This window comes from Arvicanthis niloticus, chromosome 17 (assembly GCF_011762505.2).
Source record: "Arvicanthis niloticus isolate mArvNil1 chromosome 17, mArvNil1.pat.X, whole genome shotgun sequence".
Taxonomy (NCBI): domain Eukaryota; kingdom Metazoa; phylum Chordata; class Mammalia; order Rodentia; family Muridae; genus Arvicanthis; species Arvicanthis niloticus.
This window is the reverse complement of record NC_047674.1, coordinates 17478868-17502108: the sequence shown is the minus strand read 5'-3', so window position 1 is coordinate 17502108 and position 23241 is coordinate 17478868. Positions and strand designations below refer to the sequence as shown.

Here is a 23241-nt window from a genome sequence, read left to right as displayed (position 1 = left end):
AGGCTCCAGGGAGACCTGCGAATCAGCCAGCAACGTGAAGGCGGACATAACTAGCAGAAAGGCATGGTGCTAGGGAATTCAGACGCTACATGGTCTCAGATTCTGCAGAGCTGTGGCACTGTGACTGAAGCAGCTGCTAGCCTTGGTGCTCAGTGCAAACAGAGTCAGCCAGAACAGTGTGTCAGACAATGATAAGACACCAAGGCTGGCTCCTGGCCCTTTGGGGGGAAATAAAACAGAGCACCATGAAGACTCTTTATGTGTGTACATTAGACTTTGAATGCTTGTTATTTTTTCTTCTCTAACTGTCATTCCTAGTATCCACTGGCTCCTTGCTTCGTCTTAGATGCCCTGTGAACTTTATGGCCTATTTAAATTGAATTATTGATGTAGAGAAAAGCCTACAAAAATATCATCTCTACCCAGACTCCACACAGCATCAGGACATCATTGATGCTATGTTGGAGTTTTCTCCAAGTTAGAGAAGACAAAGAAACAGACTGTGTTCATGCCCTTGGCACATGTGTAAGGAAAGAAGTAAAGAAGAGATGGGCCTTGGAAATCAGGGAAGCACGAATGTGCCGTGTGTGTTATGTAGTAGACGATCTTATGGAGTTCAAAGGTAGTCAGGCATGGTCTCACTCACCTTTAATCCCACAAGACAGAGACAAGGGGATCTCTGTGAGTTCAAGGCCAGTCTGATGTGCATAGTAAGTTCCAGACCATATGGGGCTACAAAGGGAGAGACTGTCTCAAAACAACAACAACAACACAAAGGTAAATAATGAAGGCCCAAGAAGTGGGATGTTTCATTAGTTGGACTCTTTTTCTCACTGTGACAGAATATCCGGTATAACTTAAAAAAGAGGGAGGGTTTTTCTTGGCCATAGTCTCAGAAGTGTCAATCCATCACTGTGGCAACTATAGGGGCGGAGCTAAACAGTCTATCATGATACTGGGGCCATGTGTTGGAGGAGCTTTTTATGTTGAACAGAAAGCAGAAGAAAGGGATACAGGGAGGGACTGGGGCAAGAGAGAACCCTCAAGGGCACAACCCCAGTGACTCACTTCCTCCAACTAGGCCTCACCTTTCACCTTCTCCCAAAAACACAACCGCATGAATTCATTAAGGGATCCATCTGTCATTAGGTTAGAGTTCTTGTGACCTAGCAGACACTCCCAGAGGTGTGCTTTCCCGATCTCCTAGGTGCTTCCTAATCTAATAAAATTGACATCCAAGAGTTACCACAACAGGAGTGGTACTGAGAGAGGTGGAGGAGACTGACCTATCAGTGGGATGGTCTGGATGCTGATGGATCGAGATGAGTTGGTCAAGGCACAGAGAGACTCGGATTGTGATGAGGTTGGATCTGGACCCTTGTGGTGGACACTGGGGGCTCAGGGATAAGGGCAATGATGCAGTTGGCAGAGGTATTCAAGGGAGAAAAGAGAAGGGTTTGAGGATGCATGTAGTCCATGTGTTGGACAGAGATTTCCTGAGGAGGGGTGCATGGAGGTCTCCATGATGGGTCCATTTTAGAGTTAGAGTTAGCATCCTCAGAGCCCAGATGGCAAAGTCAGAATGTGGACATTGGTCTCTCCTTGCCACTGTGATACCCTCCCTCTGGCCCAGGACCTGGCTGGAGTATTCTACCCACTCTCAGATTTCCCAGCAGCTAGGCCCTGCAGGCCCCTGGCTCCTGCTATGGATGGCATTAGCCAGCTCCCAGGTCCTTCACACACCAGAACTCCTTTCAGAATTACACCCTGCAGTCTAAAGAAAAGAAAACTGAGGCTGAGAGCGATAAGAAGCTCAACCAAGCTCCAGTGTGTTTGTACACGTGTGTGCAGGTAAGTACCTGGCTTAGTTCTATTGTCACATCTAACATGACAAGGTTCAGATAGAGTGAACAATCACCACTTCTGCCATAAGTCAGCACTTCCCTTGATAGGCCTGGCCGGAGGAACAAGGTCGCCTAGCTCTGGGGTCAAAGGGACAGTGGCTAACTTAGAGCCTGCAGAACTCAGCTAGTACTAAATGGTGGCCTTTAAGGGGTGAGCAAATGTGGCCATGTCCAGACACAGAAGGAGTAGCCTGACTGGCCATTTGGGCTTCTGCAATGCAGAACTCAGTAATGTATATCATCAAAGTGGCCAGCTTGTGCCATGGGGACATGTAAGCCCCTCCAAGAGCTTTTCCTCCAAGTGCACAGCAGAAGTCCAGAGGGGCCAAACCAGCCTGTTTTAGCTGAGGAACGGTGTTGCTCACAGTAGGCTGGGTCTTCTGACGTCAATTGACTTCAGTAGGACAACTCCCTACAGATGTGTCCACAGGCCAACCCAATGCAGACAGTCCCTCATGGAGACTCTCTTCCTGGGCAATTCTAGGTTGTGTTAAGTTGACAGTTAAAGCTCGCCATCACAAGTATGCTGAGGAAAACTGCGACCGCCCCCGTGGACATTAGCAGACGTTTCTGAGCTCCATTCCTTTGGCCTATTCACAAATGCTAGGCCAGGCTTGAGAAGTCAGCCATGAAACCTTAATGCTAAAAGAGCCTTTGCGCCCCTCATGTGGAACTTTGGCTGATAATGGACACTTCTGGAGGTTGAGTCCCATTCAGGGGAAATAAAGAACCAGAGTGAGAGGGTGGAGCAGGCAGGCAGTGCTGGGCTGGGTGGGAAAGTAGATGATGCCTCTCCCCCCCCCCCCCCCCCAACTTGGTTTCTATAATGAGGAAGTTCTCTGCAGCTCAGTTTCCTCTCCCTCACTGAGCGCCTGAAACAGGAAGTCAGTCAGTTAAGCTGGTAGTAGCAGCAGAGGCAACTTCAGAGAGGCAACAGGCGGCAGGTCTCAGCCTAGGGCCCTTAACTACTTTGCTGGAGTGTCTGTCCTGGGAGTGGCTGGTGACCCAGCCCAGGAGACCCATGCCTGCCATGGTCCCTGGGTGGAACCATGGCAACATCACCCGCTCCAAGGCAGAAGAGCTGCTTTCCAGAGCTGGCAAGGACGGGAGCTTCCTTGTGCGTGCCAGCGAGTCCATCCCCCGGGCCTATGCGCTCTGTGTGCTGTGAGTACCCCATCTCCTCCTAACTGTCAGATCCAGGGACCTCTGAGGAGTGGATCCAAAGGGGGATCCCTGTAATGGGGGGTTGAGTTATGTCACAGGATGGTGGGACCTGACTGGTACTTTGTTACTCTGTGGGGAGGGTGGAGGTAGGGGCAGCATCTGAGGCTTACTTTGGACCTTAGCTTTGGAGTTCGGGGAGCATGTGTCATGACAGGCTTGTGTGGTGCTAGGGCTCTCTGAGTGTGACTCTGGGCCTCCCGCACACTGCAGCCCTCCATGACCTGTGGTGCCAGGGACCTTCTTCAGTTCTTGTGCCAGAAGCAGGGATCCTCACTCTGAGCCAGGAAGAAGAAACTCGGGCCTCTCTGGTGGAGAGAAAGCATTGGAAAGCATCTTGGTCAGCTCAAGTGTCAGCCAGGGACTCAGTGAAGGGCAACCGTGGCAAAAGGGATCCCTTCCTCTGCCCTGCTAGTATGTGGTCTTAAAGCTAATTCTTTTGGGGGAGCTGAATCTGGGGTGCCTTTCATTAGGAAAAGACTCCTTATGCAGACATTTTATTCTAGGCTGCAAGGACATAGGACGCCATAGAGCTGTTCTTTGAGTAGGTCCCTGTCCCTCCTTGCACTCAGCTATGTCCCTACCTATCTGGGTTTCTACCCCAATAGGTTCCCCCTACAGCCCAGAGTGACAATGTTGCTGAATGTGCTGGTTATCCTAACAACAGAGGAAACAGCCACTTGCTGAAGGTTCCTTTTTAACACTCTGCCTGTCGAGCATCTGAGGAAGGCTGTCACCCCTATAGCCCTGTGATCTATCTGATCCTGTCCCGGCTTTAGGCTGGAGCAGGGCAGGAACACAGTCAGGAAGGGTGTGTCTACTTGAACAGCACAGGTAGCATCTGATAGATTGTCCCTGGACTGAGAGAAAGATCTTTCAGAGCAGCTAGGGCCCCCATATCTTCATGCAGGAGGGAAGTGGGTGACTGACCACAGACTGTTCTGAGCTCTGACTCATGTTGGGACCTGCTGTACTAAGCATTTGTTGGCTGGTTTCATCTTCAAGAGAGTCAGGGGTGTGGGTCCTATGAACACCTAGACCTGTTGATGAGGCTTGGACAGGTTACTGACAGCTGAGGCTCAGGTCGTTTGCTCCCAGAGACCACCAACTTGTTCTGCCCACTTCCTCCTACCACCATCAAGCTGGGCATGCTAGTGGACTTGGGTGGAAGCAAGAGGGGCTAGGGCATTCACAGAGTTGGGGAGCAGGGGCACCAGAAGCCACTACAGGCTCATGGCTGACTGAGCATCTTGTGCTGGTGGAGTTAGCAGCCAGCTTCCTGCACACCCACTAGCATGTTTCAGGAGAAGCACAGCAGGTGGCCTGGACCTCCCCTTAGCACTGTCCCTTGAGGAATCTATCAGTGAGAGGCCCCAAAAGCACAGAGGGCAGAAAGGTACTTTTCCGTGTGTCACAAGCTCAGCCTGACTCCTCTAACCCAGTTACATTTTTTTTCTGCCCCAGTGGGATTTGAGCCAAGGGCAATTTTGTTGGGAGTTGGCTATGGGCTGAGAGATGGTTGTGTGTATTGGTTACAAATATGCACCGTGGTATGGGTTCTCTTAAGCTAAGCTGGCAGCATCAGAAGGCTGGAGTCAGAGCAGAAGGAGCCTGAGCCAAGACCAAGGGAGACCCTCAGGCAGACAGACTTTGACCTTGCCTTTCTTCTTGACCTGTCTCCCCTGCCTCAGCCATCTTAAGTTCCTGCAAAGCAAAGATGATATTGAGAGTTTCAAATTAAAGCAATGACTACCACAACCTCAGTATATGGTGCAAAGCATTCTTTCATGCCCTCGCAAAAAAAAAAAAAAAAAAAAAAAAAAAAAAAAAAAAAAAAAAAAAAAAAAAAAAAAAAAGCAGGAAAGGTATACTTTTTAGTTTGAAAAATTGTTAGAGGCCAGCCCTTTAATGCGAAGGGACTGAAAAAACAAACTTTCCCATTCCCTATGGATGATGGAACCTTGACCACCTCATCCCTGCCCCCTCGACATCTGCCCTGACCAGAGGCCAGAGAAGATCAAGTCAGCAGCTTCAGGACAGCAACAAGGTCGAGGTCAGAGATGAAGCTGCAAAGGAGAGATGGGGCATGGGGTGGATGTGGGATACAGGACAGTTGAGTTTTCTTCGGTTTCAGAAGTGATAAGTTTGTCACGTGTGCTGTCTTGCTGGACATCAGCCAGTCTGTGTAGATTCTGGGTCATGCAGCTGTGGGTCAGCTGCTGCTGGGGCTTTATCCATGTCCCTTCTTGTGACCGAAGGGACAGCAGCAGAGACCCCGTGCCTGTGTTGGGTTTGTTTGGCACTCTGGGAAGAACGCAGCACTGTGAGGAGGAGACATAACAGAGGAGAGGGAGGTAAATGCTTAAAGGCAAGGTTGCGATTCAGTACCACATGACAGAGGAGCACACATTCACCTCACACCCTGACCTTTGTTTCCTTCAGAGAGATCAATCTTCTCACTTACCACCAAGCAAGAAGGCTTTTATTTCTTCTCAGTCACCACTCAGAGAGCCTTGGTTTAGGGGAACCTGGAGTTACACTGGAGCCCCAGAGCACTGGCCTGGAGAGACCTTGCTAGTATGATTGGAGATCTGTTCTACCTTCCTTAAAAGGGAATGTGTGCCCTTCTAAATGGAGCCTGTGTCTCCTTCACTCATTTCTACTCAGTTCCTCCATGGTGAGTCAGCTACCCTCCAGGGAACCTGTGCACCCTGTGTGTGGTATTGGCCAGGTGGATGGAGACTTTTTAAGAGGCTTGTAAGGCTCCTGAGCAGGGATAGCGTAGCTGCCTGGTACTGTGTGTCACAGAGAAGATAATGCTTCTGAGGGTAGCTCAGCCGGTGCAGGATCTGTGGCTCATCCCAGTAGCTTCTTTTTGCTGAAGCTACATAGGAAGAATCTGAATGGTGACCCAGCACTTGGAAACAACCTGCTCTTTCTAAAAGAAATGACCAGGCCTAGACACAGCCCACATTCCATGAGATCAAGTTGGCTGCTGTCTATGTGAGTGGCGTTTCTCCTGAACCGCTCTGGAGTGATGCAGGAAGAATGTGGTTGCGTTTGGTCCAGCCCGATGTGTAAGGGATTCCCTCAGCAAGTGGCCTTCCATAGTGCACCCAGGCCTGGTGGTGGAGTAAGGCTTCATCCCAGGTATAGAATGCCAAGGCTAATGAGGTTTGGTAGCCCTAGCAATGCAGAAAGAAAAGAGAAAAGGCATGAGACACCAAAACTTCCCTTGGAGAAGGCATTCTAGTCTTTTGAAAGAAATGGTGTGACCAGCCACTGGTAGGAGGGTAGGCGCCAAGCCTGCCGGGGTGATAAAACAGGTCGTGGTTTTAGGACTAACGGAGAACAGGGTGAGGACTGTATCACACTTGTTCTTTGGTGGAAAGAGGACTGCAGAGAAGGAGCTGGTGAGGGTGGAAACACCTAGCAGAGGGGTCAGGGCATGGATTGTGCTGTGAGAGGGAGAGCTGTCATCTCCCCTCCCCCAACCTCCTTTGAAAATGTCTATAAGGCTTCCACAGCATGATGATGGCTTTTGTGCAAACACAGTGTGGTATTGTTTTCCATATCTGCCATCGAAGGCAAATGAGGGAAATACCTGCACAGGCAGAAGCCAGAGCTGAAGGCCCATGGGCTCCTGATGTCTGCTTGACATGAGGAAAGGCCTTTGTCTGAGAAAAAATGCTCTTGAAGACTCATTGTGTCCAAGACTAGGAGGGAGGGCTGAACCCAGGAGGGCCTATTTAGGGCCTATTGTATCATTTATGTAAGTGACAGAGTGACTATGATTCTGCCTGTGTCCAGCACCCTGGAGCTGTCTTCCCAGGTACAGGGTAGGCACTGGCTTAGGTGCATTTTTCAACTCTGCCTACCGCACAGGTTAAATTCACCTGTGCAAGGCCGTTAGCACTTTGTAACATTCCCATCTCTCTGGGACACGAGGTTCTTGCCTCCCTGGCACAGAAGTGGAACAGAACTCTGTAATTGTTCCCCAATTCATGCCAGGCCATGTGGGCCCAAGAAGCAGGACTCTGGAGCTGCCTAGAAGCTCTCACATCATGTCAGCAAGACACCTAGAACTTCAGTTCCAAAGTGAGACTGGCCAGACCCATTCACTGGCTTACAGTGCTTCAACAGAGGTTAATGCACACACTCTAAGGTCACCTGTCCACATTCTAGTTTGTGGTTCAATGGTCACATAGTCATGCAACCAACACCACCTAATTGTTCCCAGAAGGACACCCCCTTCCCCCATACACATGAGCGGCTGCTCATCACTCCCCTTTCTTCTGACCTCTGGAAAGAGCCAGTCTACTCTCTGTCTCTAAGGATTTGCTTGACGCATGCATTTTGTTTATGTGAAATTATATGGCGTATAGCTTTTGATATCTGAACTTGTCTACTTGGCATAATGCCTTTAAGCTCACCTAAATTGGAGCAGATATCCATCTTTTGATAACCCATTGTACAGACACACCACATGCACTGGTTGGATGACTTTTGTCCTGTTTTTACCTTTTGACTCTTGTGAGCAATAGTTGCTGTGAACAGTCATCAACCAGTCTTTGGGTGGATGTCTGTTTGCAGTAGTCTTGGATAGTGAGAGGCAGGGCTGGGTCACGTGGTGATTTCATGTTTAGCATTTTGAGGAATTGCTGAACTCTTGTACTCAGCAGTGGCTCTAACCAGCCATTGTGACAGTCTAGTTTTTCTACTAGTTATTATCTGATGTGTGTGTGTGTGTGTGTGTGTGTACATTTGCACACTGTGTATGTCAGCCAAAGGACAACTTCAGGAGTTAATTCTCTCCTTCTACCATGTGACTCTCAGGGACTGAACTTGCCTTAATGGCAAGTACCCTTACCCTCTGAACTATCTTACTGGCCCCATAGCTTTGATTTCTTTATTTAGGATAGAGGCTCTCAATGCCCTGGAACTTACAAAGGTTAGGTGGCCTGGCGAGAGAGGCACCAAAACCAATTTGTTTTTAGTGGTTGTCAGTTGCTTTTTAATATACAGTCTGGGCATCAAACTCAAGTTCTTATCCTTAAAAGGGAAGCACTTTATCAGCATGTATCTCCCAAATTCCTCATTTGTTTGTTTGTGAGCTATGGTCTCATGTAGCCTAGGCCAGCCTCACTCCCTATTGTACTCAAAATTGGCTTTGAACTCCTGATCCTCCTGCCTCCACTTCCTAAATGTATTCACCACCATATCTGGCTGTCTTTTTTATTCTACTCAGTTTAGGGGCTGCAAAGCAGCACAGCATCTAACTGTGGCTTTAGTTTGTATCCCTAAAGTTAATAACACTAATGGGTCATTTATATGCCTTATTGAAGAACTATCTGTACGGTCTTTGCACATTGAAATAGCTATATCATTTTGAGGATAAGATAGGAAGACGGGAGTAGCGTGGATATCCCATAGCCTAGCCTGAGACAGACTACAGGACACTGCTAGGTGCTTTGCATACGTAAAAATGCAGCTGCCCATTAGTTTTTAGAGCTGAAAGCAACCAGTGATATCTCAGAAGCAGAAGACCCATCTGTGGAGAACTTTCCATGACAAGAGAGGGGAGCTGTGACAGTGTCACTTCCGGGACTTCCTGGAGGCCTCTGGGAGACACGGAGCTGTCATGTGGGGCCTCCACAGAGGAAGTGCTCAAAGTGACTGAGGCAGGAAGAGGACTTCAATGACGCAAGAGTGTCTGGTGGCTGCTGAGCCATTGGGGTTGACAGCCTGGAAGCCTGGGGAGGGAGGGGCCTGGGCACAGACACAGGAAGAAATGTCTAGAGGACTGGGGGATGAGGATGAAGTCTAGGAGAGAGGCTGGCCCCCACGACCTTCTGACTCTAGCTCCAACTTAGTAAAGAGGTACTGAAGGGATGACATCCTCTGGTCTCTAAAAAGCTAGACCCGACACAGAATGTTCTGTGGGAGGGAGCTCCATATTGGTAACTGTGGTGGGCACTTGTCCTTTGGGAGAGAGAATGATGGAGGGAGAAATAAGGAGCCTATAAAATGTTTGGGGTCAGATAGATTACAAACGCTACAGATTTGCCATCTTGCAGAGTTGCCTCTGAACCTAGTGTGCATGCTATTTTTGTCTCTGTTACTTAGAAACCCATCTGATTGGGCTAGAAAGATGGCTCAGTTGGTAACATGTCTGTCTTGCAAGAAAGTCAACCTGAGTTCAGTCTCTACAGCCCACATGGTGCATGTTTGTAGTCCCAGTTCTAGGAAGGTGGAGACATGAGGATCCCTGGGGTTCACTGGCCAGCCAGACTAGCTGAATTAATGAGTCTCAGATCATGTCTCAAGACAAACGAATAAATAAACAAACACCAAAACGACAATAACAACAACAACAACAAACCCTAGAGGGTGTCTAAGGAGGACACTCAAGACTGTCCTCTGATCTCTACTCGCACATTTAAGTATGTTTACATGTGCCCCTACACACATACATGGGGACATACTGTTAACATGTTCCAGTTTGGGTTTACTTTGCAATTGAATAAGACTGTGGAGGGCTGGCCAAAGGAACCGCTGTAAAAAGAGAGTGCTCGTGTGGCCCTGCAGCTGGAGTAGGCTGTGGAGGGGTGGGCAGACCTGGTGACAAACTTCTTCTTTAAGGTTCTTCTTTAAGGTTAACAGTGGTGTTGGCTGTGTGTGGTGGGAACACACATGTGACTGCACACTCAGAAAAGCTGAGGCCGGAAGATTGCTGAAAGTTCCAGGCCAGCTTCCCAGGCTATGTAGTGAGGCCCTGGCTCAACTTGATTCCCACAATGAGTTAAGCATAAGTTAAAAAGCATAAAATAAACAAGCAACAAATCATCACCCAATCACTAAGAGACTAGCACAGCCATGTGAATTTGTTGATGTATGTTCTCATTCTCATTTCTATCACATAATATACATACTATCTATCTGTCTGTCTGTCTATCTGCCTATCTAACTGCCTATCTGCCTATCTATCTATCTATCTATCTATCTATCTATCTATCTACCTACCTACCTACACACACACACACACACACACACACACACACACGTACACACCACCTTTTATTTGTGGTCTGGGGTTTCCAACAATGACAATTTTCCCTGCCTAGTTAGAATTTCTTCCTAAACATCACTCTTGCTGGAAGCATAGGCTTCTCTTCCAGGACGTTCCATGCTTTATGAAATGATTCTTTGATTGGCATTTACATTATCAGCACTCTTGCTGTAAGTGTGGCAGCTGCAAGAAAGGTTGCCAGCAGAATCGTTACATATGTCACTGGTTACAAATCCCTCCTCCAGTTAGATCACCAGCAGGAATCTTCTTCAAAGACTGGATACAGAATGGCAACTTGCTTTCCAGAAATTTTGACTTAATTTATGCTTCTGGCAAGCAGCATGAGGGAATGACCACCTCCTTCCAAGATCCTATTCTACAGACTGTTACTTTTAAGAAAATTGGAGTCATAAGGTGAAAGGTCATCCATCATCATTTTGATTTGCTTTTGTTTGCTGATCTTGAGAGGCTTGCTAGCCATTTTCTTTTGTGAATGGTCCTCTATTCTCTTAGCTTCTTTTCTTAAATTAAAACTGCTTGGGAAGAAGGATTGTGATGAGTCCCAGGCCACCATGGACTGTATAATGAGGTCTTCTCTTAATAGAAGGTGGAGTTGGGCTGGAGATATAGCCCAATGGTTAAGTGTTTGCCTAGTATGCCTGAGGTCCTAGGTTCTATCTCCAGTACCGAGGAATGCTGCACACTATGCCATCTGCCTATGTGAGTTATTTATATCATGTTTGTTGCAAATACATCTTCAGGATGGTCTGCCTTTAGACTTTATATTCTCTGACATGGGAAAACCACAAATGTTTGCAAAATCTATCACTTTGTTTTCTTCTGGGACTTCTTCCTGGCATTTCCAACACAGAGACTCCTTCTGCATGCAGAAATCCACTCATAAAGGTTAAGCCTGGGTCTTTGTAGCTCATCCACCCGGGTTAAGGGAGGAACCTCCAGCAGTTTACCGAGTTACACTGGGCCTCAACCTCCTCATCTGAAAACTACACATGAGGGGATCTATGTGCTAGAACTGTTACATGTGTTGATGTGTGTGTCTGCATCATGTATCATGATACAAATTTGCCAGCTGTGGCTGTCATTACCATATGTTTTATTGCTCACATTGAAAGCTAAATCTTATTGGACTTAACTCAATAGATGACAAGTAATAACGATTTGTGTGTATTTTCCTCAAGTAGCCATCTTTTCCCAACCTCTTGTTATATGACTTATGCTTTTTCCCACTAATATTCCTTTGTTTGCCATATACTAAGCTCTTTCTGGGTTGTTTATCTGTCCAAGAATATCCCCCTACGCCACTGCCATTACAAAGACATAAGCATAATTTTTAAAAATGATTTGGGATTTTTATTTCTTATATTCAATTGTTTTCCCAGGTAAACCAAATAGTAGTATTTTTCAACTTGGACAAAACTTGCTGTTATGAGTTTTACGGAATGACAGGAAATCCTAATGAAAGCCGTGAGCTTGGCAGCCTCACTGTGTTACTTACCTCTTTGATTGTGGAATAGTTTTTCATACAGACCCTGAGTGGTTTTTGTCTGGGTCTCTGCTGATGACTTTTATGTTTTTGTTGCAGTTGTGAGTGACACATTTCCCTCACATTTACTGGTTCGTGATAACCAGTTGCCTGCATAGAATTTTATGTTTTCAGTTTTTATTCTGTCCTTTTCTTTGAACACTCCTCATTCATTGTTAAGCTGCTTCTCCTGTCTTTTCTTCTTAGCGATGTTTTGTTATCTGTGGTGTGTGTGGTACCATTCATGTGCACAGATGTGTGCACACATGTTTGTGTTGGCTTGCGCATGGGCCAGGAGGCTAGATGAGGGTATCCTGATCCATCACTCTCTGCCTTGTTCCCTTGAGATGGCTTTCTCACTAAGCATGGGGCTTGCTAATTTTGGCTTTGCTGACTGACCAGGTCCAGCAAGCCTCCTGTCTCTGCCACCTACCCACTCCCACCTCAGCACTGTACTTATAGATGTGTCACCACACTTCGATTTTCTTAAATTTTGAGACAGGGTCTCACTCTATATCCCTGGCTGGTTTAGAACTCACTGAGATGGGCCTACTTCCCAAGATCCAGTATTCAAGGCACACACCACCACATAGGTTCTCCGCCCTGCTTTTTTACATGGGCTCCAGGGTTCTCAACTCAGGCCTTTATGCTTGCACAGTGAGCACTCTTACCCACTGAACATTCTCCCCAGACCCAGCTTTTCTGAATAGGCCTCCATATCATCTGCAAATCAGGATCATAGTGTTTGCTTCCAAATGCTTATAGCCACTTTCTCAAATTTTATAGCTCATTACATCTGCCAGTGTTTTTAAAGCAATATAGTGACAAGTGTTGGAAAAAGAAAATAGCTACCTTAAGGAGAACCTCACATACCCTGCCGCTGGGTTGCCTTTTGGTCAGGGTATCTTATTACCAGCACCAGAATGGAATTGGGACATGTGGATTCTGGGAATAGAGACACCTGCCAGGGCCTCTCCATACTGTTTTGAAAAAAAGGAATTTATTTAAGATAGAGATAGCTCCTTTATATCCTTTGTTGGGTGGGGCCTCTGTTTGAGTGGTGATACATTTTCACGGGTCTGGTGATTCTTCTTTTTCTGACAACTGGGGGCTGGGGGAGACAGCTTCTTTTAGAATCAAAAGTCCATTTTTGCCCAAATTATCTTATCAAAGAAAGAAAAGAGAAAGAAAGAAAGAAAGAAAGAAAGAAAGAAAGAAAGAAAGAAAGAAAGAAAGAGAGAGAGAATAAAAATAAAAATACCAAGAGGAATAGGTATGAAAGACCCCACCAAATCAACAAGCCCCATGTAGTATTGGGCCAGGTGGTAAACTCTGACAGACAGACAGAAAGACAGAGGGCTCGCTTCTGGGAGCTTTACTCCCATGACATGCTTAAAGCTTTAAGTCAAGAGAGACTACTTGGGTCCCTCCTGCTGTGGAGGGTTCTCTCCTGGTCTCTCTTCAACCTCTCACCTGTTGGCTACCTGAACCCTATTCTTGTTTTCTCTCTTTTGGAGGGGCCCAAGTAAGTAAGGGGTGGCCTCTGTTAATGCATTGGTTCTTAGCCCTGTGACTCCAGTGTTCTCTAGGCTGGAGCAGTAGGGATAAACCATCTTGCTTGCTGAGACTTAGGTACATTTTCTCTTATTCTGTGCTAGTCAGTATGACTTGCCTCCCCTCTTTATTGCTGTATAGGGACAAGGTCACTATGTAGCCCAGGTTGGCTTTGAACTCTCTGTCCTCCTGCTTTAGCCTCCCAAATACTGTGTTTCTTTTTTTCAGTTTCTAAAACATCTTTAAAAGGCCAGGTGGGCTTTTCTCCTACACTTGATTAAAGTTTCCTGTTTGGAGCCTCCACATCTTTATCTCTCTGTCCTTTCTTTCTGTCTCTGAGCCCATGTGTTTCGCCAGCTCCTTGGGGCTATTCCATAAGTAGCTGCCCTCAGCCAAAGACAGCCATTCTCACGCTCCCTCCTTTACTTAGGAGGAAGGGTCAGTGCTCCTGAGAAATAAGGCTATGTCAGATCAGGGCAGAGCTGGCTCTACAGTCCCCTGGCTCTGTACAGGGTTGAGCCTAGGAGCCATGGGGATGGGTGTGGTGGGGATTCTCTGTGCTCCAGTGATACCTCTGAGAGGTGAGATGATATCAGCCAGAGAGTGGTCATATCGACCTAGCCTGTGGAAATTAAATAAATAAATAAATAAATAAATAAATAAATAAATAAATTTATATAGCTACAGAAGATAACCAAGAAACATTGTTGAAATAAATATCAAAATCCATGGTAGTGTAGATCTGAGTCTTGTCTGAAAATAAGCCCAGGATGACACACACACACACACACACACACACACACACACAGACACACAGAGGACAAAGACATAGAAAGAAATTCAAAGAAAAAGAAACAGAAACAGGCAAGAACAAGAACAAACTAAACCTTTCTCACAGAGAGAGGCAAATTAAGGCAAGCAGTCATTGTTCTCTCCCCCTCTCAGATTTGAAAAGATTAAGAGATCTGATAAGCCAGTCAGCAGGCTGAGGGGAAGTAGACACTCTCATATCCGTTAGGGGGAACTTAAAAAAAAAAAAAAAAACCAGTCTCACTGGATGGCAGCTGGCAGTCTTTATCAAAATATAAAATGCCATCAAGACATGGTGGCTCACACCTGACATCTCAGCACCTGGGAGGCTGAGACAGAAGGATTATCGAGTTAAGCCGACCTAGGCTACATAAAAGTATGTGTCCACGCAAACCTGTTTGTAAAGTGCTTATGACTTTTTGTCTGGTCGACTCTGTCTAGTTCGCTGTTTATCTACAGTAACTAGCAAATCCTGACATGTGTGGTGTCCAGTGTGAGCCAGGCACTGTTCCAAAGGCTTTTAATACACAAATGCATTTAGTGTTCCCAGCAACAAGTAGATATGGCATTGCTATTACCTCCATTTTACAAAGAGAAAATGAAAACAAAGACTTCAGCCATGTGTGCACAGATGTAGCCATGTATGACACAGGGATGTAGCTATGTATATACACACAGATGTAGCCATGTACATACACACAGATGTAGCCATGTATGCATGGATGTAGCCATGTATATACACATGGATGTAGCCATGTATGACACAAGGATGTAGCCATATATATACATACACATATATATACATACACAAAGATGTAGCCATGTATGCATGTATGTACATATGGATGTAGCCATGAATGTATACACAGATGTAGCCACGTATGTACACACAGATGTAGCTACATAAATGTTTGTTCACTGTAACATCCTTGCAAGGCAAAACATTCAAAATAACTACCACCGTCAGGCCCCCTTGGTCAAAGGCATGACAGTACATGTGTGTGGTAGAATGCTGAGAGCACCAGCAAACATCTCTGTCATGTGTCTTTTGGTTACCTCCCTATTGCTATGAAGAGACACCACAACCAAGGCAACTTATAAAAGAAAGGATATCTTAGGATTCACAGTCCATAATCATTCTTGGGGTTAGAGTTCATGATTATCAGGGTAGGGACCATGGAAGCAGGCAGGTAGCTGAGAACTTACATCCTGGTCCTTTTAACACCTCAGTGTCTACCCCGAGTCAGAGTCACACACTTCCCCAACAAGGCCACACCTCCTAATCTTTCCCAAACAGTTTTACCAAGTGGGGATCAAGTGTTCAAACATATGAGCCTGTGGGGGGCATTCTCTTTCAAATCACCACAATGGGGAAGACCTTGAAAATATTTTATGGAGAACGCAAACTTTACAATAATGTAAACAGTATAAGTTATGTATTTTAAATTTTTTTTAAAATATACAATCTTGTATGTGTGTTTTTAAATATTTTACAAATAAGAGTAAGTCTAAGAAATTCATGGGATGGAGGAGATATATATACTGTTTTTATTTTACATTTTCTGTGTGTGGCTTATTTTTTCAATATATAATCTTTTTGGGTTTTGGTCTTCAAGGCAGTTTCACATAACCCAGGCTGGCCTCCAACTCCTTACGTAGCTGAGGGTGACTTTGAATTTCTGGTCCTCTTGCTTCCACCTCCTGAGTACTGGGATTACAGGTGCATGTCACCATGCCTGCTTTATGATGGGAACTGAATGTAGAGCTTCATGAATGTTAGGCAAATACTACCAACTGAGCAATGCACCCAGCCCTCCATACAAAACTTAAATGAGTTAAATAATAACATATGTGAAATTGTAGGGCTATGGGGTATGAAGGGGTTACGTGACTTTTGTGAGGTTTATTTTTATATCATGGGTGTATTTCCTGCATATATGTATACATACTATGTGCATGCAGTGTCTGCAGAGGCTAGAAGAGGATGCTGGATTCCTGGAACAAGAATTAAAGCTGGGTGCAGGCCTCCATGCTTGGAACTGAACCCAGGTCCTCTTGGAAGAGCAGCAAGTGCTCTTAGCTACTGGCACCTCTCTCCAGCCTCCCTAACTCTCCTTTCTAGGTTGGAAGCATTGTGTTGCTGATAGAGTTTTGCAGCCCCTGTCTTTGGGCAATAGGGACACCTAGCTTTCACTGTTCATGAGAACCCCAAATGGAGGCAGAAGGGTAAGAGGCCATTCTAGCAGGATTACGGAAGAGCTGATGATAGTAATGTTTCACAAAACTGCTCACAGCCTGCCAGGCTCAGCTGTGGAGCCAATGGACTCCTGAGGCCACCAACAGACGGCCCCATGGACATCATGCTACCAGATACCAGATGGCTGCAGACTGGTCACCTAGGCCCCTTCCCAGAGGTTCCTCAGTTTTGACAAGTTCGTCCTTTAGAGATTCTAGGAAGGTAAAAAGGCCTGGTATTCTTCAGCCAAAGAACATAGTGCTTCCGGAAAGAGAAGGAGCTCTTGGCTGGATGGCACGTCCTCTACAGAAACAACCTGAGCTTTCCAACTCGGGACAAATCTCAGTGTCTGAAGGGGTAGGGCTCCCTGCAGGAAGAAGGAAGCCATAAAGCAAGGAGTCCAGGGGGAGGAGCCAAGTGCAGGGAATGAGGTCTCAGCAGAAGGTAGGTACTGGGGAGCCTCACCTTGGCCGACACTCTCTCTGCAGTTGTACCTGAAAGCTGGTCATCATGACATGAATCTTGCTGAGCTCCTGGGAGTTTTAGCTCTTCATACATGTCTCTTGTTCCAGTCCACATTTGACAATGTGGCAGCTAAGGGGTTGAGAAAGCCCCCTTTAGATGGTAGAACATTTAGATCAGACCACAAAGCTATCTAGCAGTGATGTAAATGACACATCATGGTCGCTCTTGGTGTGCTGAGGGGCAGGAAAGCAGTGTCATATACAGGACTGTGAGACATCAGGTTCAGCTCTGCCTCAGAACATCATCAACTCTGACATTTACAGGCTTTGTATGCAGACTCCCCAAGCTGTGTCAGACAACCCTATTCTCTCTGGCTCTTTGTTTTTCTGTGCGGTTTCTAATGTTGTCTTTGATTTATTTCAGGTTCCGGAATTGTGTTTACACCTACAGGATTCTTCCCAATGAGGATGATAAATTCACTGTTCAGGTAAGTCCAGAACCGACTCATGCTTTCTCTGAGAGAAAAATGAAAAAGAGAAAGGAAAAGCAGGTGTCCCAAGTAGTCTCAATGGTGAGGCCCTGGTAGAGCTTAGCTTCGTTCCCCCAAAGCTATGTGTTTGGGGGACTGAGTGAATAACGGTGACTCTTCATAGATGACAGTCATAAGATGATAGTCATGCATGCCAAGGATTGTTGATGGCCCATGACTGTAAAAAGGACACAGTGGTGAAGGAAACCAAGCCAGTGGCCATGCCTTGATTCATTCTTTTGTTTGGCTACCACAGATGAGCAAGTGTCAGTGGCCCAGGAAGCAGCAGAGGGAGGTGAAGAAATGAGAGATGGGAGATAAGATGAGACGGTGCCTTTAAATTCCCATAGCTCCCTTCTGCCCAACGCATCTGTCATGGCATCTGAATCACTGTAAAAAAGACAAAATATACAAAGCCATAAATAAACTTATTGGTTGATTGGCTGATGGGCTATGCCACAGTGTGTGTATAGAGGTCAAAGGATAACTTGCAGGAGTTCTAGTTCTCTTTTTCTGCCATGTGGGTTCTGGGGATTGAACTCAAATCCTGAGGCTTGGCTGGCAAGTGCTTTTACCAACTGAGCCATCTCACCAGCTATAACTGGACTTTAAAAGGGAAACAAACAAAAATGTCAACAGTGCCAATCAAAGCCTGGGAAGACCACCTTTGCAGAGTCTGTGTGACAAACCAGGGGCCTGATCTGACCACAGCGTGTGCCAGCTGAGTGATGTGGAAGACAGGGAGGCTGGTTTTTGCCTGGCTTTGTTAGGAAAGTGTGGGGGTGTGCAGAAAGGAGGTGACAGCCTCACCGTCCTCAGTAGAGGAGAGGGCTATCTGTCACTAAGGTCACAGCGACCATAGTAAGAGCCACAGCAGCATGTGGGACACATCTGTGTGAGCAGAGCAGGAAGGGAAGACAAGCATCTAGGCACCCTGTCACCAGAACTAGGAAGAAAGTCTTCAGGGCTTTGCTGGAAAGAAAGGAGTGGAAGGGACAGGCAAGGCATGTTGGTGGCTTCCGAAACTTGAAGGGAATGATGAATTCTTTAGGTCAAGGAGGTAGACTCACCGCTGCCTTGATGTAAAGGCAGTCTCCAAGCAAAAGCCCCCAGAATCATGGAAGAAAGAGAAGTTATGAACAGAGGGAAAGCCTTGCAGGGCAACTCATGGTGGAATTCAAAAGAAACCACCTCAGTACTTCCACTAGCCACTTCGTCCAGAGAATGGGACTCAAAGGGGGCCAGTTCCATCCAGATGTGACAAAGCTTCCTTTTAGGGGGAGGGTCTGCTCATACTGAGCTTCATGGGAGAGGCCAGTGTGGACCACTGTGGGCTGGAGTAATGCTCTGTATGGTGGTCAGGCCGAGCACAGTTCATGCTTCTCCTTCTCTCTCATGTGTGCACGAACACCAGGTCAGATGGCAAGGTATAGTCTAGAGGTCAGGGAGTCCCTGACCAAGCCAAGTCGTCTGTGGAAATCACCAGAACAGATCTAAGTACATGTACGCAAACGTTCTTTTTAAGGTTGGAAGATGTTCGTCATCTGAATACTTTCTGAGATGTAGACTACACAAGCTTCTGAGGACATGGCTGGCTCAGGGAGAATGGCTTAGGCACGTAGTAAGCCTTCGTGGTCTCTGCTTTTTTATCCAAACCTAGAACTGTGTGAACCTTGCCTGGTGGCATGGTGTCCTTGGCAGGTGGCTTCCCGCTAGGAGTCAACTCTCTTAAGTTAAAAGTTAGTCGGCGTCTTTGATCTTTCTCCCCTTTTGTGGTTTCTTTTGTTCCTTCAAAGTGAAGAAAACTTTAAGTATGACTGGAAAAGAGGTGACTTTGTGGCTTCTGGTCGCGGGTTTGTGCCCACAGCTTATAAACCTTTAACTCCGCCTGTCTGGAGTCTGTGCCCACGTTCTCCTCACCCTTGCTTCCGTGGCTTCCTGTGACGCCATAAACGACCACAAACTTTCAGTGGGACTAGGAGTTTCAGTGTGCTTTGGGGGTCCCTCTGGCTGGTTTTTGCAAGGGTCTACTGCCCTTGGTGGCCTGAAGGACACTAGAAAAGCCCAGGGCTTGGGACCAGAGGCTCTGGGGCCCTGACTGGGTTCTACCTCAGTGAGTCAGCTCTTCTCTGTGGGTTGACTCTCCCCTGCTGACAGCACTGCCCTTCTCAAGTCCCCAGAGGGAATCTGATTGGCTCAGCCACCAACAGCTTTCTCTGCCTAAACCACTCATGGACTACTGAGCTCTTTCTTGCTAGGCTGTTAGGAAGCAGGTACCTGGGTGGAGACAGAGCATAGCCTCCTATGGCCACCTCAGCCAGGACAGTGAACAGGCAGTTTTTACAGAAGAGATATGGTCTTGTTGAACATAATTATTTCTAGTCTTGGACTTGACCTAGGACATTGTTGGTCACCTGTACCAGCTAACTAAGGGACACGAAGCCATGAACCTAAATGGTCTGGGGAAGTCCCCACCTGTAAGGGTGTCTTGTCCTAAAAACAGAAACAAACAAGCAGACAAGACAACAACAACAAACTCCACACATTTGCAAGTGGCTGGAGATGTTGCTCAGTTGGTAGAGAACCTTTCTAGAATGTGCAGCCCATGGTTCAGTTCCTAAGTACTGCGTGACGCCTGGCATAGTAGCACGTAACTCTAATCGTAGCACTTGGGGATAGGGGTGAGGGGATGAAAAGTCCTCAGCTACACAGGGAGCTTGAGATCAGCACGCATGCACACACATGCCTGCACGTGTACAGAGCACACAGCACACACGCTAAAACAAAGGATCACACGGGACTACTGAGGAACAAATCAAAGCTCACACCCAGTGAAGCCAAGTCAGAAACATCCTTCAGGAAGCATTGGTACTGGCCGCCGCTTATTTTAACTCCAGTTCCTCTTTTCATGTTGAAGCAAAACCTGCCATTCTTTCCTGAGCTTAGCCACAGTTTCTGTATAACTCAGTCCTTACACCTAAGCCTGCTTAGTGTCGGCAGCAGCAGGAGCAAGGCTGAGACATCAAACAGTGACACACCAAGGGCCATCATGACCCCAGCTCATCCGTTCCACCTTCGTTCTTTCCTAAGACACTCTGTATCTCATGGTCCAGAAGGCCCACTGGCTGAGGAAAGCATGGCCCCCATCAACCAGGGACTCAACTCTGACTCCGTCATTTATAGACCTACACAGTCAGAAATGGGAAGGATGGTGGCAGAGCTTCATTGGACTCTTGTTTAACATGTAAATGTTTGGAACCTATAGACACTAGAGTTCACAGCCCTGAATCCAAGCTAAGTCTTCTTTCTCGGGGCTCAGAATATGTTTCCAGGCATGAATGGGTGCTGAAACACTTGGGCAAGATGGGACCCAAGACCATTTCATGGATGGGAGGCGGGCAGTAGTCTCTCTTGTCACCTATTTGGATGATATTTGATCATGAATAGCATTAGGCTGTGTGTCCCATGCATTCAGGATTTTGCAGCCATGTGGCTTTGTTCAGGCACTGCAAGGAGACCAAACAAGAAGACAGAATGTTACATTCCCCCGGCTGTGATCACGGTTCTGTTCATGGATGAGGAGGGCAGTCTACATGGAGGCCCTTGCTCTCTTTACTGCCCTCACTCTAAGTAAGGAGACATCCAGGTCTAATTCTTGGTAAGAAGGGAAACAGCCACATGTGCTTCCTCAGTCTGCAAGGTGAGAAAAGAATGGGGGAAATAATGGGAAGAAAGTGGGAGGGAAAGATGCTGAGAACAGTTGAAAGGGAAGAAGTGGAGAGCACAAAGAAAAGGAGCAATGAGAGGGAGGGAAAGATGATGAAGGAAGGAACGGTCAAGAAAGAGGAAGGCTGTGGACGTGATGGGTGCAGTTTCTACAAAGGAAGAGCAGTGTGTACGGAGCAAGAAGCTGCAGAGCGGATGCTGATAGAGGGTGAAGACGAAAGTGTTCTCTTAGGGCTGTGGAAGGTGTCTGCGGAAGACATCTATCCCAGGTTCTGCTCTGTGCACTGAAGCAAGGATCCACAGACACCGTGAAACAGTTTAAAAGCAGATCCTCACACCCAGAGAATCTTCCGAATTAAAGTTCATGTGGACATCCTCTGGGTACCATGTGAGGCTGGAGGCAAGCAGGATGCTGACTTAGCCTGCCAGGCCCCACATTCCCATACCTAGACATGGGGGTCTGTGTGACTCCTGGGTCCTTCCTGAATCTACAAAGGAAGTGACTCTCCCCTCAGAGAAGTGGCATCCATCTTGGGCTGCTGACTTCAGAGTGAACTGTTCACCCAGTTGCTGCCTTTTGGAATTGCTCTGCTCCCTAGGAAGCAAGGGAGGATCTGAGGCAGGACAAGAAATCTTAAAAGACAACTGCTTTGTGTCTAGGGAGGCTGCAGAGCTCTGAGCAGCCTTTAGACATGATACCCCTAAACAGGTCCACCACTGAAGCCAATAATTTCACTTACTGCCTAATACTTCTTACGAAGAAGAAAATAGGCCAGCTCATGATTCTGTCACACAAATATCTCTGCAAACTTCCTGTCTCTGCTGAGCTGGCAGTGTTGAGGATAAGGACTGTGAAAACTGGGGTACCGTGGGTTTTCATGCACATTCAGAAGAGGGACTTTGAAATAATTTTTTCCCACAGACGCCGAGGTTACTTTTTCAGACAGAAGGAAACCCCACTGGCCAGAGCCTGCCGTGATCTGTGTAGATCAGACGTGTGACTCAAGTTCCTGGTCCCTGGTTATGTCTGTCACATTGCTTTGGGCAGTACGACTTCTGGAGAAGGAACAAAACCACGTTCTAAGAGCTGGCCCGTCACAAGCGTCGGGGAGGGTGAACGGTTGAGCAGTTGTTATGAAGTTCAGGAAGCGGGTGGCAGCTGTTATTGTTCTGAGTGGTCACCGAGTGAAATAAAGATTCCGTCTGAGCCTCTGGGCAAAGGATGTGGCTCAAACACACACTTCCTGAGGTTGCACAAGGAACAGTGCAGAACAGGCTCAGGGACTAGCATGGCCATGTGAGGACAAGGAGACCCCTTTGTGTCATGGTGGCCATATTCTGGGGTCCTGCATTTTAATTTTGTTTTGTCTGTTGTAAACATAGATCTATTTTCTAAGCCTCTGACTGTCTCAACACATCTTGCAGCTAGGTTCATATTTAAAAGGGAAACTCTTGGAGCCAAGGTTTCTTTCAATATCCCCCAGAAGTGTAGTTCTGTAGCCTTTGAAAGTATAGTATGACTAAGTCCCAAGCTCCAACCCAAGGCCAGTTCATGCCAGTTCTAGCAGAGAGACAGGTATTGCCATCTGCTCTCTGTGTCCTCTTCCTCCTGTGACAAACGTCTGCTAACCTTGATCACTTTGCAACTCAGGTCTTTCCTTGACTCGAAAGTTTTTCTTGTTTGACTTTTTTTTTTTAAGCCAGTTTATCTGTTTTATTTTCTCAGATTCGATTGAGAAAGACAAGTCTCTCCCTCATTTGCTAGCCTTCTGGGGCACTTTTATTCTCAGAAAAAACAAACAAACAAACAAACAAACACCCCTCACCTCCCCCTTCTCCTGTGTGCCTGTGGGAGATCTAAGCCATTCCTAGGTGTTTAGGGGGGAAAGTATTTACTATCTTCCACCTCTGCCTCTAAATGACTATCCTTTTCTCTCCATCTCTGTGCACTCAAGCCATCTTGTTGCTAATTCTCCATAGCCCAGAATGTTATGGTCTGCTTTGTTTGTGTTTTCTTTTCCCACATAGCACAGAGCTGACACTAACCGTTGGTGGGCTAAGCCCAGGGAACAATACTCAGTTGTAGAAGGGAAGGACTCGGGGCTGCGGGTGTCTAATCAAAGTCTTTCTTAGAAACAGACACAAGACAAAATGGCTCCCTCCCTACCAACTAGGATATGATAA

General features: G+C 46.7%; 1 protein-coding gene across 2 annotated transcripts in view; it reads left to right on the top strand.

Annotated features, from left to right (window-relative positions):
* The first annotated feature begins 2797 nt into the window (after window positions 1–2797).
* Inpp5d (inositol polyphosphate-5-phosphatase D) overlaps window positions 2798–23241 on the top strand; it is a 99151-nt gene continuing 78707 nt past the window's right edge. Inside the window, exons 1-2 of one of the 2 annotated variants that reach the window (XM_076914854.1) lie at window positions 2798–3068; window positions 17226–17289. In XM_076914854.1, coding sequence (XP_076770969.1) covers window positions 2926–3068; window positions 17226–17289 — 207 coding nt within the window. In that variant the 5' untranslated portion in view covers window positions 2798–2925. The remainder of the gene's footprint in view (window positions 3069–17225; window positions 17290–23241) is intronic. The other variant, XM_034522070.2, reaches the window with a different exon arrangement.